Here is a 22,481-nt window from a genome sequence, read left to right as displayed (position 1 = left end):
TCCCAAATAAATAGGCGTATACCATATTCATTGATGTGAAACGAAATATTTTAAAGACGTCAATTCTCCTCGAGTTATTTACAGATTTAGTGCCTTACCTGTAGTTGCCAAAGTGACAGTCAAGTTTGGGCTGTTGTCTTCCACTCCCAGAATCAAACCTGGAAAACCATAGAAGGGAGAATGAAAGCAAATAAGCAATGAGGTATTAGTCTCCTAGGGCTGCTGTATTAAACTACCTTGAACTGGGTGACTTAAGCAACAGAAGTTTATTCTCTTACAGTTCTGGAAGCCAGATGCTCTAAATCAGTTTCACTGGGCTGAAATCAAGGTGCTGGCAGGGCCGCACTCCCTCTGAAGACTCTAGGGGAAAACCCATTCCTTACCTCTTCCAGCTTCTAGTAACTGCTGGCATTCCTTCGCTTGTGGGAACATGACTGCAATCTTCAAGGTCAACATCTCCAAATATCTCTCTGCTCCATCTTCACATTGCCTTCTCAGTTTGTCGATTCTTCTTCTGCCTCCTTCTTGTAAGGATACATGTGATTGTACTTAGGGCCCACCTGGATAATCCAGGCTAATCCTCCCACCAAAAGATTCCTAATCATATCTGCAAAGACCCTTTGCCCAAAGAAGGCAGCATTTGCAGGTTCTAGGGACTGAGATACGATAACTTTGGGAGGGCCATTTTTCAGCCTACCAAAAATATCAACAACAAAGCCTTAACAACAAAACATGAGAAACCCTTGGGGGAGAATGAAGAACTGGTACTTGGTGAGAGTGAGGGGGCAGGCAAGTTTGGGAGGGTCCATAGCCTGAAATTGATGGCAGATGAAGGTAGGTGGGAGAAAGATTAGGTTGATTGACACAGTATGACTCCAGAGCCTGTGTTAATCACCACCTGAAACCACTTTAGTGAGTGCAGCCTGGCCTTAAAAAATATATTTTAATAAAAAGGATGTACTAAAAATGGAATAACAACTATAACGGTGAACCACACTTACACACACGCTTGGTAGAGACATAAAACATTTCTTAATATCAATGAGGCTTAAGAAAAATGGAAATTACTATACTGGACAATGCAATGTTAGATAACCTCAAAAGAGTAGGAAGTCTCCAAATCACACTGCTCAGCCACTTCAGTACAGAAAATAAACTTTTAGAACAAAAGTATGTTTCCAAAGTATATGTCTGGCGGGTGAAGAGACCCATAGGAAGGTGAGCTGCTTTTCTGAATCTCCACGACCCGTCATGGGCGCCACTGCTCTCCCATCTAGCACCTAGCCTGGGAACCAAAACCTTTCTCTGAAAGGTTTGCAGATGGGCAAATGCTCACAGCTGGCAGAAAAGAAGGAATCCCCAAGAGAGCAATTAATCAAGGAGCCAGCAGCCAAGAGGAGCACTCTCATGAGTGAGGACAGAGAGATCCAACCCCCGCCCCCAGAACCGTGTGTACCCCGCAGACTCCCCCTCCATCCCTGATGTTATCCCCGGGAGACTCCTGGCAGGTATGTCGGGATAAGCACCGCCCCCCTCATTTCCGACTCTGGGAACTCCGTGGTGCCAGCCTTGATTGAGGGAAGCTCTCAGGAGGAGGGGGCTCCGGCAATTGCAGGAGTCAAAGTGCTGATCCCGTGGGACGACTGAACTGACCTGCCAGACAGAACAGAATGGGCCTCAGCCCCGTCTCAGCCCGCTTTCAGCCCCTGGATGTAGTGTTTCCCGACTTCAACCTTTGGTATCTGAAGATGAGGCTTCAACTGCTATGACTGCACTCAGGCCAGCAAAGGGACGAGTCCCAGACTCTGCCAGTCGCCAGAGTGAGGACCCTGAAGAAACCTCCCTCTGCAAACAGAGGGTGATCCCACAGACACCTGCCTTTTCCATCTGCCTTTGAGGCCCCAGGTATGGTTGACAGACAAGCCCCACCCCCCTTCACACTTAAGGGTCAGGGCCTCAGGGAGATGGTGCCCTTGACCTGAGGGACACATCCTCAGACCAGCAGAAGGAAGGGGTCCCGGGCCCCGTCAGAAGTAAACAGGAATGCCTTGAGGAGGACTGAGATGCCCCCCATCTTAGAACCAGAGGGGTCCCTAGAAATTCACCCCGACCAGTGTTGTCAGGCGCAGAGACGCCGGCAAGTGCTGGAAGGATAACCCGCTCTCCCCATTCCGGGTGGCAGATCTCAGGAGGTGAGACGCTCGGTCTGAAGGCGCGAGGATCAGGTCGGCAGGGTGAGAAAGCCCAGATCCCGCCAGGCACGAAAGCGAGGCCTATAAGGACGGGCCGAGGGGACCGCCCCCCGGGACCGCCCCGCCCCGCCCCGCCAGTGCCGTCAACCGCAGGAAGTGTTCCCGGATGTGATGTTTCCTACTTTCGCTTTCAGAGTCTGAAGGAGGAGAGGCTTCATCATGGGGGTGCGGCCTGGGGTCAGCGTTGGGAGGAGTTCCAGGTGTCTCCAGGCCTCGAGGTGAGGGCCTTGAGGGGCGACTAAGGACAGTTTTCTGTGCAGAGCGGGCCCCGCGGAAATCCTGCTGCTGTGCTCAGCCCTGGGCACCTCCCCGACGCTCCGCCCTGCCGCGGCTGAGGGAGGAGAATGCAGGAGGCCTAAACGCTGTCAGGAGTAGCTGTGACTGCACTGAGGAGGGCTGAGGGGACCTCACCGCAGAGAGAGGGCGGCCCATGGAAACCCGCCCTGCGCCTGCTCCAGCCCTGGGAGACTCCGGCAGAAGCAGCTGGGAGTGGCGTCTTGGCACTTTGGTCTCGGGGAGGTCTGAGTGGATGTCAGGTGAGGGCGGGGCAGGGCGAGCTAAGAACCTGCCAGACGTAAAGCCAAATACCCTGATAGAGATCGGAGGGTACCCCCACCCCGAAACAGAAGGGCCCAGTCCCTGCCGTCGTACCCGAGAGGCACAGGGCAGAGGAGGCCGGTTGTGGTAGGCTATGGCTCCCACCGTGGGGCTGGGAGACGTGGTCCCTTGCAGAGACGCAAGCAAGGCTTCAACCTGAGGATGCAAAGCCTGGCCAGCTGAGGCGCAGTGTGGAGCAGCCCTGTCAGGAATAAAGATGGATCACGTGATGGGTCCTCCTGCCCTAGATAAAGGCGGGCCCCACGGAAGCCCACGCAGCCCCTGCTAGTAGCCCTGGGAGGCCCTGGGCAAGTGGGGTCGGATGTGGTGCCCCCTCTCTTCCTCCTCAGGGTGATATCAGGGGGACGTCAGCAGAGTGATGGGGCCCAGACCCTGGCAGGGGAAAGACCAGACTCTGAACAGCACTGAGGAACCATCCTCCCGAGAACAGTGGGGACATCGCAGAGGCTGGCCCCACTGCCCCTGTCAACACTGGGGGGCCCACGACTGTGCCTGTAGTCTGCATCCTGAGAAGCCCTCTCAGTTCTCCTCCTAGGAGTTCTAGGAACCGGGAGGCGAGTGCCTTGGTCTGAGGCATGTGTCCTCAGGTCAGCATACAGGAGACAGCCCAGGCAGTACCAGAAGTCAAAGCAGAGGTGCACACCCTGAATGTCTACCGAGGCCCTGCCCACCCCAGAACAGAGAGAATCCACAGTGCCTGACTCTACCCAGCCTGCTCTCAGCCCTGGAATCCTCGGGCTGCACCCTGAGGAACTATCTCACTTCCTCTTTCAGTTCTTAGGCCAGCCAGGACAACAGGAGCCCTGTGGCGCCTGGGAGCACCCCTAAAGAGGAGCCCTGTAAGTCACCGTTATCAGAGCCGCCCTGGGAGAGTTTCTCAGCTGAGGCCACTGACACCCTCCCTCTCTCCCCCAGTGCCCCACCCTCCTGTTGGCTACCTCCATCACAAGTCATCATGTCTCTGGGTCAGAAGAGTGAGCACTGCAAGCTTGAGGGAGACCTTCAGACCCCCAGAGAGGCACAGGGCCTAGAAGGTGTGCAGGCGCCCATGGCTGAGAAGGAAGAGTCCTCCTCCTTCCCCGCCTCTCCCTCCTCCTCCCTCCCTCCTTTGATCCTGGGCACTCCAGAGGAGGTGCCTGCCACCGGGGCACTGAGTCCGCCCCAGAGTTCTCAGAGGGCCTGCTTCTCACCCACTGCCACCACAGCCCCTCCATCGAGTCAACCTGATGAGAATTCCAGAAGCCAAGAAGAGGAGGGGCCCATCACCTCCCAGGCTCCACCAGATCCTGAGTCCTTGCTCAGTGATGAGCTAAACAAGCAGGTGGCTGAACTGGTGCAGTTCCTGTGTGTCAAATATGTAACAAAGGAACCCACCACAAAGGCAGAAATGCTAACAAATGTCATCAAAGAACACAAGGACCACTTCCCTGTGATCTTCAGCAAAGTCTGTGGGTGCATGGAGGTTGTCTTTGGCATTGAAGTGAAGGGAGTGGACCCCACCAGCCACTCCTATGTGCTCGTCAAAACACTTGACCTCACCTACGATGGGATGCTGAATGATGACCAGGGCATGCCCAAGACCGGCCTCCTGATACTTATCCTGGGTATGATCTTCATGGAGGGCAACCGTGCCCCTGAGGAGAAAATCTGGGAAGTGCTGAATATGATGGGGGTATATGCTGGGCAGGAGGATTTCATCTACGGGGAGCCCAGGAAACTCATCACCAAAGATTTGGTGAAGGAACAATATCTAGAGTACCGGCAGGTGTCTGACAGTGATCCTCCGCACTATGAATTCCTGTGGGGTCCAAGGGCCTATGCTGAAACCAACAAGATGAAAGTCCTGGAGTTTTTTGCCGCGATCAGTGGGTCTGACCCCACTTCCTTCCCATCATGGTATGAGGAAGCTTTGAGAGATGAGAGAGCCCAGGCCAGAGCTGCCACCGGGGATGATACTAGTGCCACAGCCAGTGAAAGTTCCAGTGTCATGCCCAGCAGCCTCTCCTGCCCTGAGTAAAGTCCGAAGCAGATTCTTCAGTCTTCGTTTGAAGACAACAGCCAATGTTCTACGTAGTGGAGGGCCAGAGTGGATCTGGAAGGAACAGTGTACAGCATCTTTGTGTTCCTGTTGTATATGGTTGATTTCGAGATTTATCTTTTTTTTTTTACTTTGGCTTTTTTTCAAATATTGTTTAATTAGCTCCCGAATCTAAGTTTATGAATGACAGTGGTCACACATTTATAGCTGTTTATCATATTTAAGAATAAGACTTTTACAATTTTGCAAAACACATTGAGAAACCCCCCATCTTTTCTTGTGATTTGAAACAAAATAACATGGCGTTAGAATAGGAATTTCCTTGGAAACCTGAAAGAGCCCAACAGTAAAATTGAGGAGTTCTAGGAATAGATGAAAAAATGTGAAGGATGGCTAATTCTTGGGTTCACTTATCTCTTTTAGTCTGTTGTTATGTAAAATTAAATGATATGTACCTGGATATGCTTGGCTTATTCAAGAATGTGAGAGAAAGTAAATCTTAAATCTTTCTCGCTGGTTCATTTCTTCGCCAAACATTAATTGAGTATCTGCTCTTTGAAAAGCCGTATGTTAGAGGTGGGGATCCTAGGCTAAGCAAGACACACCCCTCCCAGAGATTGGCAGGGTCTAGGTGCAGCAATCAGATCAGGAAGATGGCAAAATGTCCTCTAGGAGCCAACAAGGTAAAAGAAGGGGTGAGGAGGTGGGGCTCCAGGGGAGAGCAGTCAAGTGTAAGTGCCCTGAGCCAAAGCTGCTTGAGTCTTTGCTGGGTGGTGGCAGGGGCCTAACTCTCAAAAGCTGTGTCTCACAGTTGAGAGAAATGTCTGCCATGGAACTGCTCTTAGCAGTTCCTTTTGGATCCTGGATAAAGCAGAGAGAAATCCCTACCTGAGGCAGGTATGGAAAGTGTCCTGAACTCTTGTAAAAACCCAGTGCAGTCGACACAGTGCACGAACTAGGCGTTCTACACAAATCATCTGCAAGGATTTCCTGACAAATAGGACGATACTCCCTTGAAGTGATACCAAGAAGTTGCTAGGCTGGCATTCTTTTCCCTGGCCTGAGAGAGCCAAAGCCTTCTACATTAAAATGACATTATAATTAGGTTATCTTGAGTGCACTTTGGCCAAATCTAAACAAGGACTAGATTTTTGATGGGGGTAAAATGAAAATAGCACTTTTGGATGGGAGAACAGCTGGGAGGGAAGGAAAGAGTCTTTGACTTGAATTCTAGGAGCTTTGAGTTGAATCCATCTGGGGAAGACTAACCCACACCTAAATGAAATTACATATTATGTAAGGGAAATTTTACAGAGTTTTGCTTATGAAGCAGCATATTTGGCTGATTTGGCGTCCGTATTAGAGCACTGCATATTCTCTGAGAGGTCTGGATAACAAATTCCCAGAGGAGAGGATTGAAGATTCTGGGGTCAAAATAATATTAGAAACAACTGCCATCTGTCAGGAGCTCAGCCAAGCTGGAGTGAAAGCTAAGGTGTCAAAGTAGATGCTTTAAAGCAACAAGCCGAACACAATAGAGTTAAGACTTTGATCACTTACTGTGATGATACAGGCAAGCGTGTAAAACAGGAGAAAGCCCCAGTTTCTCCTGTTTTATTGTCCTCTGTGGAACAGTGCACCAGTCAAGGGTCAGATGGATGAGCACAGACGTCGGGGCTCACCTCCCTGTTGAGGGAGCCAGAACAAAAAGCTCTGGCAGTTTTATGGATCCTGGAATGAGAGGAAGCCAAGGGGGAAAGGCTAGGAGTGGGAAAAATAGGTCAGAAACGTGTGTTCAAGGTTTCGTCCTCCCTCCTCCCCCCATAGGGAGGCCTCAGCAGAGGCCCCAGAGTAGATCTCTGTCCAAGGCCTCAGATAAAGACATGAGAATGAAAGCACAGGGGTAAGAATGCAAATAGGAGACCAGAATGCCCTGCCAGTGGTGCCTGCTGCCTTGACCGCAACCCTCTTCAGAGACTGCAATCCAGCGGTTGTGCACCAGGCCTGGTGTGGGGAGGGCAGCTTTTCTCCGTGAGGCCTGCCAGGTAAAGCCTTTGTAGTTGCCTATGGTCAGGCCTGAAAAATCACTCATTAGGGTTTTAACCAGAAGCCCGACTCCTCACCATTAGAGACCAGATATACGCCAGGGACTGTGCCAGGAGCTTGACATACCTTACATTCCAACAGTTCTGCAAGACAGGGCTCAGCAAATTCACTTCGCAGGTGAAGAACCGGAGGCTCATAGCACTGGACAATTTCCCCAGGCTCACATGGCTAGTAAGTGACCAGGCTGAGACTAGACCTCTATTCTAAATTCATCTCGAGTCCACGTTGTTCCCACACCTCCCAGCCTGAGGCCAACTGACCTTCCATCTCTTAATTCCTTTCTCTTCTCAGTTCTCCATAGTGTCTCTCAGGCCTCAAAAATAAGGTCTCTGCACCAAGATACCAAAAGCAGGCCTAAAGAAGGAAAATGACAATGCAAATCAAACACAACTTGGGTGCTATCTGTGGGCTTCATTAACCTAGGGTTTTCCTCTCCAAACCCCAGTCTTCCTTGAGAGCAGATTGGATTTCTGTCCAGTCCCAGCACTCTTTGCATTTACAGCACACTCCCTCTGGTCTTCCTCAGCAAGCCCTCCTGTCCTACTCTGTGAGCTGACTGGCTTTACCAGCTCTTCCCTCTCTTCCTCTGAAGGCAATGCCCTACTCCCAGTGGAACAGCCTAGAATCACCTGCCCTTCCCATGACACAAAGCATTCCTCCTCCTTGCAGAAGTTCCCTTGCTGTCCCATCCCTCACCCTGGAACCTCTCTGATAGCAACAGCCCCTTCGATTTCAAAGTACATTTTGGACAGTGACATTTAGATGCCTAGTCCTTCCCCACTGGCCTCTTGAAAACACACTCAAAGCGTTTTCAAATATGCTGGTGAGTAGAGTCTGACTTGGCATATCATCTAGTGGTTTGGAGCTATAACTCTGAACTTAGAGAGTATTTTAAAAACCACTCTGATATTTGCAGTAGGATTTTAAAGGGATATCTTTTTTGAAACTGGCCAGTGAACACATCCACAGATGAATGAGCTTACCTAGGCATTTCAAAACCAAAGGCTCTCTCATAAATGGTAGATGAGGGAAAACCATGGAAATCACTGTGGAATAAACATCTGCTGAAGCTGAATTCCTAAAACTCTAGAATCCTCCTACAAGGTAAAAATTGGTTCCTTGGTGGACATGATAACTCTGATTAAAAAAGAAAAAATATACCCTCCCACTGCCTTTCATCTGTATACCTTCCACACAGGAAAATCTCAGTTTTCGGTGTGCCTAATGCCACCTGTAAAGGTGCTCAGGCAAGTTCAGTCACATGGAGGGTAGCAGAGACTCACAGGCTGAGACTGTTCTTGCATCAGAAGGAAGGAGAACATTCTCAGCCTGCTGAGATCACAGAGGTTATTCAAAGGGCAGTAAAGAAAAAGTGCTGTGGCATGAAGAAGGGCAAATGCTCCCTGCTGACATTTACCTGTTCCTTCGAACACCAGATGCGACGCTGTGTTTGAAAGCACCTGTCACATAGTAGGCACTTGAAAAAGTTGGAGAATTTAAAACAGATTTTCCCTTTTTAGAAACCCCTTCAAGAAATGAAGAGAGTTGTACTTGTAACAAATTATAATGTTACTGAAACTCAGGTCTGGCTGCTTGCCACTCAAAAGCCAATACTCGAGAGACAAGTTTGGTGAAAAGGAAAGTTTGCTTTGTTCTGGAGGCTGGCAACCAGGGGAGAAGGCAGACTCATGTCCAAAGGCCAGCTCCTCACTGCTGATCACTGGGCAAGAGCTTTTAAAGGGGAATTTCAGGGATGTATAGGCAGAGGGAGGGGGCTACATGTATTGATGGAATAGAACAGTCAGCTCTGACAGTCATCTTGAAATTGGTCATGCAGTGGTCTGATTAGCATTATCTTGATTGTTTTGAGTACAGTTAATCTTTAGTTCCAAGGTCGGTTTGTTCCCATTTCTTTGAGGCCAGTTCTTGGAATTGTAGAAGCTTATGTCTTGGTTACAGCCTGGTCATCATGTAGTTAACTTCTTCCACCTGGTGGGGGTTTCAGCATCTACAAAACAGCTCAAAGGATGTGGCTCAGAATATTATCTATAGCACTTGAAGAGGAACTAAAGGTCCTTGACGTTGCTTAATGACTATTATTATTTTGTCCTGTTTGCTTTTCCGTTGTTTCTGTATTTTCTCATTTCTCTGATTATATTCTTTTACTACAGTTTTTCTACAGACAAAAGGCAGGCAGAGGACAGGGTGGGGGCAGGGGAGTTGTCCTGGGAATGCCCCATACAGTCTCATTCCGTTTCAATAACAGTTGCTTTTTATTGAGTACCTACTATGTGTCCGCTCATGGGAGGGACAAGTACTCATTCACATCTTCTCTCTCTCCCCTTCCTGGGCACAAGAAAAGACTACACTGCCAGTGCATGTGTCATTAGGCAGGAGTCGGTGGGCCATTCCCATGCTTTCTCTTCCACTCAGCAGCAAACATGGCTACCCCATGTTTCCATGGTGAAGCATAAAGATGGAAGCAGCCTGGATCCCTAGGGCACCCAAGAGTGGAGACACCCTGACAACTGCCATTAGAATTAATGTGAACAAAAGTAGCTTTCATTGGGTTAAGCCAGTCAATTTTAGGCTTCGTCTGCTGCATCAGCTAGCAGTTACGTTAACTAGTAACATAATATGTAGCTAGTATTTCCGGTTATGAAATATTTTAAAAATATCTTTTTGTTTCTTCTTCAGCTTTATGGAGGTATAATTGACATATAAATGTGTAAAACATTAAAGTGTATATTGTGGTGAAATGATTCCCTCTATCTAGTTAATTAACACATCCACCACCTCACATATTTATCTTTTTTTTTTTTTTTGGTGATTTGTGTGAACATTTAAGTTCTACTCTCTTAATAAAATTTCAATTACACAGGGGCTTCCCTGGTGGCGCAGTGGTTAAGAATCTGTCTGCCAATGCAGGGGACACGGGTTCGAGCCCTGGTCGGGGAAGATCCCACATGCCGCAGAGCAACTAAGCCCGTGCACCACAACTACTGAGCCTGCGCTCTAGAGCCCGCGAGCCACAACTACTGAAGCCCGCGCACCTAAAGCCTGTGCTCCGCAACAAAGAGAAGCCACCGCAACAAAGAGTAGCCCCCGCTCGCCACAACTGGAGAAAGCCCACGCGCAGCAACAAAGACCCAATGCAGCCAAAAATAAGTAAATCAATAAATAAATTTTAAAAAGAAGATAGAAAAATAAATTTCAATTACACAATGCAGTGTTATCAAGTATAGTTTACATTAGATCCTTAGACCTTATTCATCTTACAGCTGAAAGTTTGTTCATTTACCAACTTATCTCTATTTCCCCCATTTCCCCAACCCCTGGCAACCACTTATCTACTCTCTGTTTCTCTGAGTTTAACTTTCTTGTTAGATTCCACATATAAATGATACCATGCAGTATTTGTCTTTCTCTGCCTGATTTATTTCACTTAGCGTAATGCCCTCAAGTTCCATCTATGTTGTTGCAAATGGCAGGATTTCTTTCCTTCTCATGGCTGAATAATACTCCGTTGTACACTTTATTAAAAGACAAAAAAAAAGTACGGGCGAGGATGTGGAGTTTCTGTAATTCTTAACACAGTTTGTGGGAATGCAAAATTTAGCTCTTTCTTACAAAGTAAAATAAACACTTGCCATAACGACCCAGCAATCCCACTCCTAGGCATTTACCCAAGTGCATCGACAACTTATGTTCACACAAAAACCTGTACATGCATGTGTATAGCAGCTTTATTCATAATTGCCAAAATCTGAAAACAAACCAGATGTCTCTCAACAAGTTAATGTATAACCAAACTATAGTACATTCATAACATACAAAACTATTCAGAAATGAAAGGGAAGAAAATATTGATCTATGCAACAACATGGATGGTTTTCAGATAGATTTTTCTAACTGAAAGAAGCCAGAGAGAAAAGCTGCATATGGTATTATTCCATTTATATGGCATTCTGAAAAAGGCAAACGTACAGGGATGGAAAACAGGACCAGGGGCTTTCAGGGATTGGGGAAAGGAGGTAGACTACAATGGGTCAGCACAAGCTAATTTTTGTGCTGTTGGACCTGTTCTGTATGGTACTGTGAGAGTGGATACATAACTCTATGCATTTGTCAAAATGCTTAGAACTGTACACTACGAAGTTTTAATTTTAGTGAAAAGAATTTAAAAATCAAACAGGATGTCACAGGAACTCAAGATGGAATGCAGACTGTGATAAATGAATCTAACTGTAGTAACTGTACCGAAGGACGCAGGGAAGAAAGGAGCTGACTTAAGCAAATTTGGAAAATGATGTTTTGACTAGATATCATAAGGTTAAAGAGAAAAACACTTGCACAGAAGCCTTGTACTCTCATTGTTAAATATGTTTTTTCACAGGAGTAAGGGTTAGCAAATCTGAAATCACTGTACATGTATACTAGGTTTTTAAAAATAAGTAAAACACATTGTAGTAATGAGAGCCAAGTTTCTCATTGTCAAAGAAAGAGGTGACAATTAAGCAAAAGGAAATGCTATAATGATCCCTGTGGTGGTGGATTAGAATTGGAAATATCATTAGGAACTCAAGTTTATTTTAGTATGTATACAGTTATATAAATAAATACATAGATAAATATATATTCTGTATGCTTGAATTAGTTTGCATACATTTAATTCATAGTTCTGTCTGCCGAGAGGACCTAGAAGCAATGACACCCCAGCAGCAACACACACACCTAGTTCCCAGGTTCTGGTCTTTAAACACCATTCCCTAATAAAAAGAGCCAGGTCCCCTGAGTGATGGTTAATTCTAGGGCTTGGTGATGCACCTAGAATATCTTGTGATGCCAGAAAACACAGAAGTGCAAAAAGGAGAGGAGAGTGGACGCCAAAAGGACAAAGGTGCCAATCTAAAAGAGATCCAAATGGCCAAAGGTGGAACAATGTGAAAAATAAAAGAAATAATGGTAGTTTTGGATTAAAACTCAAAGAATAAAATTAATATCCATGAGCCCATGCTGATATAAATGATCCAAATCACAAATGAATGGTGGCAAAAGGACAACTCTTGCTTACAAAACAATTCCAATTAATAAATGCAGAGGGAATGGGGGAAATAGATAATCACCATTAGAACATCACAGTGATAATTGTGTCAGGCACAATCCACTGTGAAAGATAATATTAGTTGGCAAAAGTTTAAGAGAAACAGGATATTTGCATAAACTCAAAGTATCTTCCCCTTCCAAATTAATTACTTTGGTAGTTTTAACATCTGTACACAAATTTTTTGACACACCTCAGGATGTGCAGCTTAATTTTCATACTCTTGAGCATGGGCTGAACTTAATGACAAGCTTCTTAAATATAGAAAATGGAAAGGAAAAATGTAACTTTAGAGTGGAGACACGTGACGAACACCAACGTTACCAGGTGATCAAGGTTTACATAACCAGTAATGAGACATTGACATCACGAATGTCCTGCAGTGTAAAAGACACATCACTTACGTGGTATTCAGCCCCAAAATCTATACCCTCAGTCTAATCATGAAAAAAACAATCAGAAAAAAAAACCAAATTGAGAGATATTCAAAAAACACTTGATCAGAGTGTCAAGGTTATGAAAGAAAAGGGAAGACTGGGGAACTGTCACGGATTGAAAGAGACTAAGAGGACATAACAGCTAAATGAAATGTGTATCCTGGATTGGGCTCTGGGATGAAAAAAAGACGTTAGGAGAAAATCTGCTGAAATTTCAATAAAGTTTAGTAAAGAGTATTGTACCAATGTTAATTTCTTAGTTCTGATAATTGTAATCATGCTTATGTAAGATGTTAATGAAACAGAGCAGGACCCTATGATCCTTCCGCCCATGTCCTCAGCCTGCTTTTTGTCTGTGGAAAAATTTTAGCCAAAGAATAAGTTTAATCAGAGAAGTGAGAAAATGCAGAACCAGAGGAAAACAGTCAAAGGAGACCAAAGAATAATAGTTTAGTCATTAAGCAACGTCAAGGACCTTTAGTTCCTCCTTAAGGGCTATAGATCATATTCTGAGCCGCATCCTGTGAGCTGTCTTGTAGTCACTGACACCCCCACCAGGTGGAAGAAGTGAACTACATGGCGAGCAGGCTGTAGCCACGACATTAAGCTGCCACAAAAATTCCGAGAATTGGCCTCAAAGAAATGGAAACAAACTGACCCTGGAACTGAAGATTAAGTGTACCTAAAACAGTCAAGATGACGCTGATCAGACCACCGCATGACCAATTTCAAGATGACTGTCAGAGCTGCCTGTGCTGTTTCTGCATGTAGCCCCTTCTCTCTGTCTATAAATGCTCTTGCCCACTGGTTGTAGGAGGGGGGGAGTCAGCCTTTGGATAGGCGTCTGCCCTCCCCCGCCTCCCCATTTGCTGGCTTCCAAAATAAAGCAAACTTTCCTTTCCACCAACCTTGACTCTTTATTGGCTTTTGAGCGGCGAGCAGCCGGACCCCACTTTCGGTTACATTAACACTAGCGGAAGATCGGTAAAGATTGTACAGGAACTCTCTGTACTGTTCTATCTTTGCAACTCTTTTAAGCCTAAAAATATTTTTTAATGTTAAAAAAAAAAACCCAGCAACAGACTGGAAGATAATATTTTGAGGAAACATGACAGACAAAGGGTTATTCCTAATATGTAAGGTGAATCTGTATGTTGAAAAGCAAAACTCAAGCCAAAAGAAAAGCAGGCAAGGAAGATTCATGGAACATTCATAGAAGAAGAAATACAAATGATTAGTAAATATATGAAAAGATGTTCAGAGAAAAGACTTTATGGAAGCAGAATTTAAATTATTATTGTAAAACACTAGTGGTTCAATCATGGTTATGGACACACTGGGATATATTACTTAGATCACTCTGTGTGTGTGTGTGTGTGTGTGTGTGTGTGTGTGTGTGTGTGTGTGTGTGAGAGAGAGAGAGACAGAGACAGAGACAAAGACAGAGAATTCACATATGCATTCGTAAGCATTCCTGATATGTGTGTATATATGTTGTAGATATTTATGACTACAGATATGTATTCTAAATGTGTGCATCCAAATGTGTGATTTATGTACATACATAATCATAGTGTTTTGCAAAAATTCAAATTCATTTATAATACAAACAAGATTTTTTTGATGGTTGTAATGTTCCAGAAATAACGAGGGAGCTGAAATTCTGTTGGGAGGGTAGGAATGAAGAGAATGGATTAGACATGAGGGGAGAGTAGCATACCCTTGTCAGAACTTGCTAGAGTGACTTCTTCAAAAGCAGTAACTCTTTCATTTTCACTGTTGCTTACAGGCCAAACACATAAATAAGTTCTCAGTAAATTTTAAATCAAACTAATTATGGGACTGAGAAAAAGAGGAAATGAAGAATATCACAAAAATAACTAAAAGTATAGAAAAATCTATGATATATGATTTAAGGAAAAAAATTTATAAAGTTATAAACAAGCATGTCTTAGCTATATAAGTAATAGGTACCATGAGCATGCTTTAAAATACAAGAAAAGTTTTGATCCCATTTATAGCATTCTACAGATGGCAGATTTAGATAAATTTCAGTTGCTCCATCAAACTATACTTAAGGCCATTTTTTCACTTTATTTTAACTCTATTTAAAATTTCTTACTGGTCCTTTAGCATAACTATTGTCAGAAGTGAGAAAATGAAAATACATATTTATAGCCTTCATGCTGTAAATATCTGTAGCATATTTTGGTACATCAGATTTATGTCTCAAAGTGAACCTTTGTTCCTCTTGATTAGAGATGTGACAAATCTCATATTTGTATTCAACATATGCATGAATTCAGCCATTTGGAAGGTACTAGAAGTCAATGGGCACTGTCTTTGGAACATACATGAATATTAAATACTCTTATAAAAGTTCACTGAGGATATTGAATTAAAGAAGTTATGCCATAACTCTGAGTGTCAGTCTTACCACTGAGAGTAGTATTCCAAAGCCAATAATAAAATTATATTTCTATATAAATTAATAATTAAGAGTGTAGGCATACAAGTGTTGAGAAAATAAATTCTAAAATAAAAGTTATTAATAATAGTGAATTCGGAGTAGTTTTAGATTTGCCCCTTACATGGCTACTTGTGCTTTCATTTGGTCTTTGTTAATATTTAAAGATGCATAAATTTAATTTGGTCTTCATTGATATTTAACGATACAAATATTTTATATATAATCAGTTTTATAGTTAGCCTGTCCATATACATGGATTTATTACCAAGGAAATATAGCAGGGGAAAGTGATTTCCCAATGTCTTGTCTTTGGGAATAGGATATAGGTAGTAATTCTAGATGCTGATAAAAAAATATGAGTTAAAGATGTATCTTATTTTTAAGTGGTACTTTATCAAAAAATGTAAGATGCATAAATTCTAAACCATTAGAAGAAAAATGAAACAAAGTCCTTTAATTCAACAAGAATTTGTTTTTAAGAAGCAAAAACATGAAAGCATTGACATTTTTAAAAAATATGTAATATAAGATAGCAGGGTTAAAACCAAAGATTACAGAAATTATAATAAATGTGAATGCATTAAATTCCCACATTAAATTCAGAGATTTCAAAACAGAAGAAAACAAAGCAAAACATACAAAAATAAAATAACCATAAGCTGTTCACAAAACACTCTTAAAGTTTAATGATAGAGAGTTTAATAATAAAGAATGGAAAAAGATTTATTAATGAAATGCTAAAAGAATCAAAGCAGAGGGGTATTATACATATTAGACAAAATAGGATTCAAGGTTAAAAGAACACTGAAGGGGTAAGCAATTATATCTTTTTAAATGAATGGTATAATACATCAGGATGCAATCGCAGTCATTAACTTCTATGCATCTAATTACACAATTTTCTTAATGAATTTTTTACTGTGGTAAAAACACTTAATGTGAAACCTACCCTCTTAACAGATTTTTAAGTGTAAAATACAGTATTGTTACCCATAGGCACAAAGTTATACTTCAGATCTCTAGAACTCATTTATCTTGCATACATAAAATTTTATACATGTTGATTGGCAACTCCCTGTTTCCCCCTCCCTCCCAGTCCCTGGCAACCACCATTCTATTCTTTGCTTCTATGAGTTCGACTATTTTAGATATCTCATATAAGTAGACGCATGAAGCATTTGTTCTTCTGAGACTGGCTCATTTCACTTAGCATTATGTCCTCAAGATTCATCCATCACATATTGCAGGGTCTCCTCCTTACTGTAAGGCTGAGTAATATGCCATTGTATGTATATACCACATTTTCATTATCTGTTCACTCATTAATGGACATTTATGTTGTTTCCACATTTTGGTTATTGTGAATAGTACTGCAATAAAAATGGGAGTGTTAGTATCTTTGAGATCCTAATTTCAATTCTTTTGGATAAATACCCCAAAATGGAATTGCTGGATCACATAATAGTTCTATTTTTAATTTTTTCAGGAATCTCCATACAATTTTCCATAGCAGCTTACATTATTTTGCATTCCCACCAACATTGTACAAGTGTTCCAATTTTTCCACATCCTCGCCAAAACTTGTTAGGATGGCTATTCTCAAAATAACTAATTAGACAGTTCTAAAATAGAAAAAGCATTTACTGGTGGATGTGCAAGGAAACCAGGAAAGTGACATATCTACAATCCTAATAGGATACTTGAAAACACCTCTCTCAGAATTCAAAAAAAACCCCACAATTAAACTGGAAAACAAAAAAGATATGAATAACACAACACTTTTGATGAAATAGAACTATGTATAAACAACACAGGAGATACACACATGCACACACACATATGGCTAAATACATGGTGAATTTATATATGTCCCATAAATGTTTGAAGATTTTTATAAATAAATAAACATATATATATATTTAAAACATTTACAGGGCATATATATGTTCACTATGTATTCTGCCATATATTCCAAGAGATTTAAATCTCACAATGAATACAGAATAAAATTTAGTCAAAAATTATTCTTTCATATTAAAGAAAAACTTCTACCTTTTAGATACTTCAGAACTTTCAGAATTAGTAGGAAATAAATGTCAATGAGTTTACCATTTATCAAAACCTGTGTACTGCTAATGTTCAGTTTTTTTTTAGTGAGTGGGCTATGCACAGCTGTTCACTTAATGATTGTTCTTTATATCGAGCATATACATTATTATACATTCTTTTTCATGTATATTTCACAGTTATTTTAGAGGAAAAGGAAGTCAAAGAAGCAAATATAAAATATATTTTTCTGGTACTTTAAAATGCATCTTGTATTTGCTCCATTTGGAAATTCTACATAACTTTTAAACATTTAGGGCTAAAGATTTTCTCTCCTAGTCCTAACCAATGCATATTATTACTTTACTCTTTAGAATTTCAACATGTCACATTACAATAAATTATGTTAAAATTACCGAATTTTGTATTAGAAACATTCTTACCTTTACTTATCTCATATTTAACCCTGGCGGTTTCAACAGTTTTGAATGGAACCGAGGCATTTTCTTATTTGGTCTGATAAGATGTTGACTTAAAGGTTTATCATAGGACTTCCCTGGTGGTGCAGTGGGACAGGTGTTTGAGCCAATGCAGGGGACAGGTGTTTGAGCCCTGGTCCGGGAGGATCCCACATGCCGCCGGAGCAACTAAGCCCGTGAGCCACAACTGCTGAGCCCACGCACTGCAACTACTGAAGCCTGTGCGCCTAGAGCACGAGCTCCGCAACAAGAGAAGCCACCGCAATGAGAAGCCCACGCACCACAACGAAGAGTAGCCCTCGCTCTCCAAAACTAGAGAAAGCCCACACGCAGCAACAAAGACCCAACGCAGCCAAAAAAAAAAAAGGTTTATCATAGAAGTTTTTCTCTGACAATCTAGGGAAAAGTTAGCATTGAAGTCACTAACTTTCAATAAGCATGCACAATATGATTTCATTTTTATACGAATTTCAAGCATTAAACTAATACTACGAACCAACTTGAAAAGCAAAATAAAAATGGTTACAAAGAAAAAAACTTGAAGTTGCAATGTGAATTAAAAAGACAATTATAATTCTGGTCAAACATACATAGGCACTTTGCAGCATATTAACTGGAATTTTCTTTGGAGAGAGATTCTCATTTTAGCTAAACATTGTACTTCAATGTGTGGTTGTCTCTCCCTGGAATCTTCTGCTAACTGACTCTCAAGGAGGTGACTTGTTCTGAGAATTCCAAAGATACAACTTGATTTTACTTTCACCCATTTTTGTCTTTCCCATCAGTTGCTTCTTAGCTTAACTCTAGTCGTCTGTTCTTAACAATTCCCTTGACATTAAGTCCTTTGAGATTTTCAAATATAAATGAATAAACGGTAAAATACTATACTTTCTATCAGAAACAAGTGGATAATTGGGGATTTTTTACATTTTTCTTTCCTTTTTTTTTTTAATGAATTCATCTAATTTCCCAGCACCAGTCTTTGAGTGACAGTTGAGGAAATGAATTTCAACCCCAAACAGCTGCAGGCTCTTTCTCCAGGTATCCCCTACTCTACTGTAACAGTTTTACAAAAAGATGGCTACCCTGGATGATATTGCATTTTACTTCTCTAGTTTAGAAGTAATAGTATACTGGGAATATAGATGCCTTTGATTTGCCTTTTCCCCAATTCAAAATGAACTGCAGCTGTGATTCCTTGAAATTCTTAGGAGATTTTAGTATGTTGGAAGGTTTTTCCATTCTAAATGCTTTGTCATTACCAATGCTGCAGCTCTGGGCACACTGACTGCATGAAGGGTATCGTTATCCCTTTTCTTCTTGGTCCATTTTCAGGTGGATGCTTTCTCAGATTTCCAGTTTTTCTTATAACTTTTGAAAGTTAAAAGAGACGATAACTATGGTTTTCATCTACTAACCCAGTGTTTGAATCTCCTTTACAACACAACCACAACAAACTAACATAGCTTCTGATTTTACTTTTCTAAATTACGTGCTTGAAAATTCTTATTCATTTAAACCAAAATCTTTCTCCTTGCAACTTCCAACCATGAGTCCTAATTCAAATCCCTGAAACCACAAAATATAAACTGACCATCACAGTCTTCATTAAAAGCCTGTTCAATTGCCCATGTAATGTCATCATGAAGAAAAACATTGCATTGAATCACAGTTTTTAAAAACTTTGATTTTTATATAATTGTAGATTCACATGCAGTTTTAAGAAATAATTCAGAGAGATCCCATTTAGTCTTAACCCATTGTCACCCAAGAGTAACATCTTGCATAACTATACTACAGTATCACAACCAGAAAACCATTGATAAAATCCATCAACCTCATTCAGATATCACCAGTTTTGCATGCACCCATTTGCTCGATTGTGTATGTGTTTGTATGTGTGTGTATTTTGTTCCATGCAATTTTAACACATGCTAGATTTGTGTGATCATCACCACAGTTCCATAACAAGAATTCCTCATGCTACCCTTTTATAGCCTCAGCCACCTCCCTATTCACCCCTGTCTCTGGGAATCACTAATACGTTCTCAATCTGTATAATTTTTTTCATTTCAAGAATGTTATATAAATGGAGTCATAAAGTATGTGACCATTTGACATTGATTTTTTCCCTTAATATCCATCCAAGTTGTTGTGTGTGTCAATAGTTAGTTCCTTTTTGTTGCTGGTTAGTATTCCATGGTATGGATATATCACAGTTTGTTTAGCCATTGATATTTTAAGGGATATTTCGATTGTTCTGAGGTTTGTTTGTTTGTTTGGCTTTAAATTAGAACTACTATGAAGGTTCATGTACAGGTTTTTGTGCAAGTTTTCATTTCTCTGGCATAAATGTCTGAGAGTTGCAATTGCTGAGCTGTACAATTAGTGCATTATTAATTTTGTAGAAATTGCCATATTCTTTTCCAAAGCGGCTGTACCATTTTACATCCCAAACAGCCATCTATGAGTGAGCCAGTTTCTCTGCAATCTGGCCATCATTTGGTGTTATCACTATTTTTTCCAGGTTTATTAAGATATAATTAACATATAACATTGTGTAAGTTTAAGGTATACAGCATGTTAATTTGATACACTTACATATTGCAAAATGATTTCCACCATAGATGTAGCTAATACCTCCATCATGTTACATAATTACCATTTCCTTTTTTGTGGTGAGAATATTTAAGATCTACTCTCTTAGAAACTTTAACGTATATAACACAGTATTATTAACTATAATCACCATGCTGTACATTAGAAACCCAGAACTCATTCGTCTTATAACTGAAAGTTTATACCCTCTGACCAACATCTTTCCATGTCTCCAATTCCCCATCCTCTGGTAACTACCATTCTAGTCTGTTTCCATGAGCTTGCCTAGTCTAGATTCTACATGTAAGTGATATCATACAGTATTGGTCTTTCTCTATCTGACTTCTCTCAATTGGCATGATGCCCACAAGCTCCATCCCTTTTGTCACAAATGGCAGGATTTCCTTCTTTCTCATGGCTGAATAATGTCCCATTGTGTGTGTGTGTCTTCTTTATCCATTCCCCCATTGACAAACATTTAGGTTGTTTCCATATCTCAGCTATGGTAAATGATGCTGCAATGAACAAGGGAGCGCAGATACTTCTTCAAGATCCTATTTTCATTTTCTTTGTATATATACCCAGAAGAGGGACTGCTGGATCATATTTAATTTTTTGAGGAAACTCCATATTGTTTTTCATAGTGGCTGTATCATTTTACATCCCCACCAACAGTGCACAAGGGTTCCCTTTTTCTCTACATCCTCTCCAATACCTGTTATCTCTTGTCTTTTTGATTATAGCCATTCTAACAGGTATGAGGTGATATCTCACTGTAGTGTTACAACTAGTTTTTATTTCAGCCATTCTGATAGGTTTATAGTAATATTTCATTATGCTCTTAATTTGCATTTCCCTAATAGCAAGTGATATTGAATATCTTTTCATGTGTTTATTTGTCATCTCTATATCTTGTTTGATGTCTTTTCAAGTGTTTTGTCTGTTTTTTTAATTAGGTTGGCTGCTTTTCCACTGCTGAGCTTGGAGAGTCCTTTACATATTCTGAATACAAATCCTCTATCAAATATGCAACTTACAAGTATTTTCTCCCAGTCCATATCTTCTCTTTTCATTTTCTTAACAATGCCTTTAACAGAAAAACTTTTAAAGTTTGGATTAAGTGTATACCTAAGAATTTTATTTTGTTTGGAGTGACTGTAAATGGCATTATATTTTTAATTTTGGTTTCCAAAAGTTCATTGTTAATATATAGAAATACGATTGATTTTTGTGTGTTGGCCTCGTACATTATAGCACTACTAAACATTCTTATTACTTGTAGGAGAATTGTAGATTCCTTTAGATTTTCTATGTAGACAATTATGTCCTCTACAAATAGGGACAATATTACTCCTTCCTCTCCAATCTGTATGCCTTTTCTTTTTATTTACCTTTTTTTTTTTTTTTTGCCTTATTGCACAGGCTAGAACTTCTAGTACTATCTTGCACATCACATCTTGAAATGCCAAATGATGTTTTATCTATCACTCCATAGGTCAAATTTTTCCCTGTTCTACTCAGTGACTTCTTTAATTTAAAAAATATATATATAAATTTAAAATAACATAATGAGTTATATTTTGTCCATAAACAAATATCATAATTTGTGATACATCCATAAAATTATTGTGTTTTTATTTTATTCTAATGATAGGATCTTATCAATTACTGGTAAAAAGGATACAAGATGGAATTAATAAAACGGATTTTCTTATGTGATTTACATGATTAATTTCAGTTATGAGGGTAGGGATACTTGAAAGTCATTTTTCCATGGTTACAGATGTTTAACTTTCCCTAGCAATCGTCCTTTGTGCTCTGGTATTCAGTGGTCCTTTCTGTGGTAAAGAGTCACATCATAAAAGCTCTTTGAAATGTACTGATATTATTGTTCCCTATTAAAGATAAAGAACTTAGGGGCAGAGTTGATGAATATTATGCCAGTGGCAATAGTGGAGAAAGGAAAGAATCATGCCGTTTTATTCACCTAACAGCTATCTTCGTTTCATGACTCGTTAAATAAAATAATAGCCACATTTAATGAGAAAAATATTTTCTTGGGCTTCATGAACTACTGTGATCTTATGAGACTTATTCCTTCTATATTCCCACAGAAAATTGCTTGTATTGCTTAGTGTGTTATTTGATTCTGCTCTGCATTTTTCCTAGTTGTTTACGTACTTGTCTCATCTATTTTATTGCAAACTGAAAAAAAGAAACTCTGATTCTATTGCAAACTGAAAAAAAGAAACTCTTTCTGATTCATCCCTGATGCACATCAAGAACCCCCAACTCAGTGGCTAGTATATTATACTCAGAAAAGTGATTGAACT

General features: G+C 41.0%; 1 protein-coding gene and 1 long non-coding RNA gene across 2 annotated transcripts in view; one reads left to right on the top strand and one right to left on the bottom strand.

The window, feature by feature from the left end:
• The window catches only part of LOC309620106, a 68,728-nt gene extending 66,440 nt beyond the window's left edge, over positions 1–2,288 (bottom strand). Inside the window, exons 1-2 of the long non-coding RNA XR_014239414.1 lie at positions 384–2,288; positions 99–158 (exon numbers count right to left, since the gene is read on the bottom strand). This is a non-coding gene — a long non-coding RNA (uncharacterized lncRNA). The remainder of the gene's footprint in view (positions 1–98; positions 159–383) is intronic.
• Positions 2,289–2,360: 72 nt separating this feature from the next.
• Positions 2,361–5,416, top strand: LOC309620085 (putative MAGE domain-containing protein MAGEA13P). Its single transcript, XM_082376153.1, has one exon. It carries the CDS (start codon positions 3,826–3,828, stop codon positions 4,885–4,887), a length of 1,062 nt encoding a protein of 353 aa, XP_082232279.1. The 5' UTR covers positions 2,361–3,825; the 3' UTR covers positions 4,888–5,416.
• Positions 5,417–22,481: the final 17,065 nt, after the last annotated feature.

The sequence above is a fragment of the Balaenoptera borealis genome (assembly GCF_965194805.1).
Source record: "Balaenoptera borealis genome assembly, chromosome: X".
In the NCBI taxonomy this organism is placed as follows: Eukaryota; Metazoa; Chordata; class Mammalia; order Artiodactyla; family Balaenopteridae; genus Balaenoptera; species Balaenoptera borealis.
Note: the sequence above shows the minus strand (reverse complement) of the source record. Positions and strands in the feature narration are given on the sequence as shown.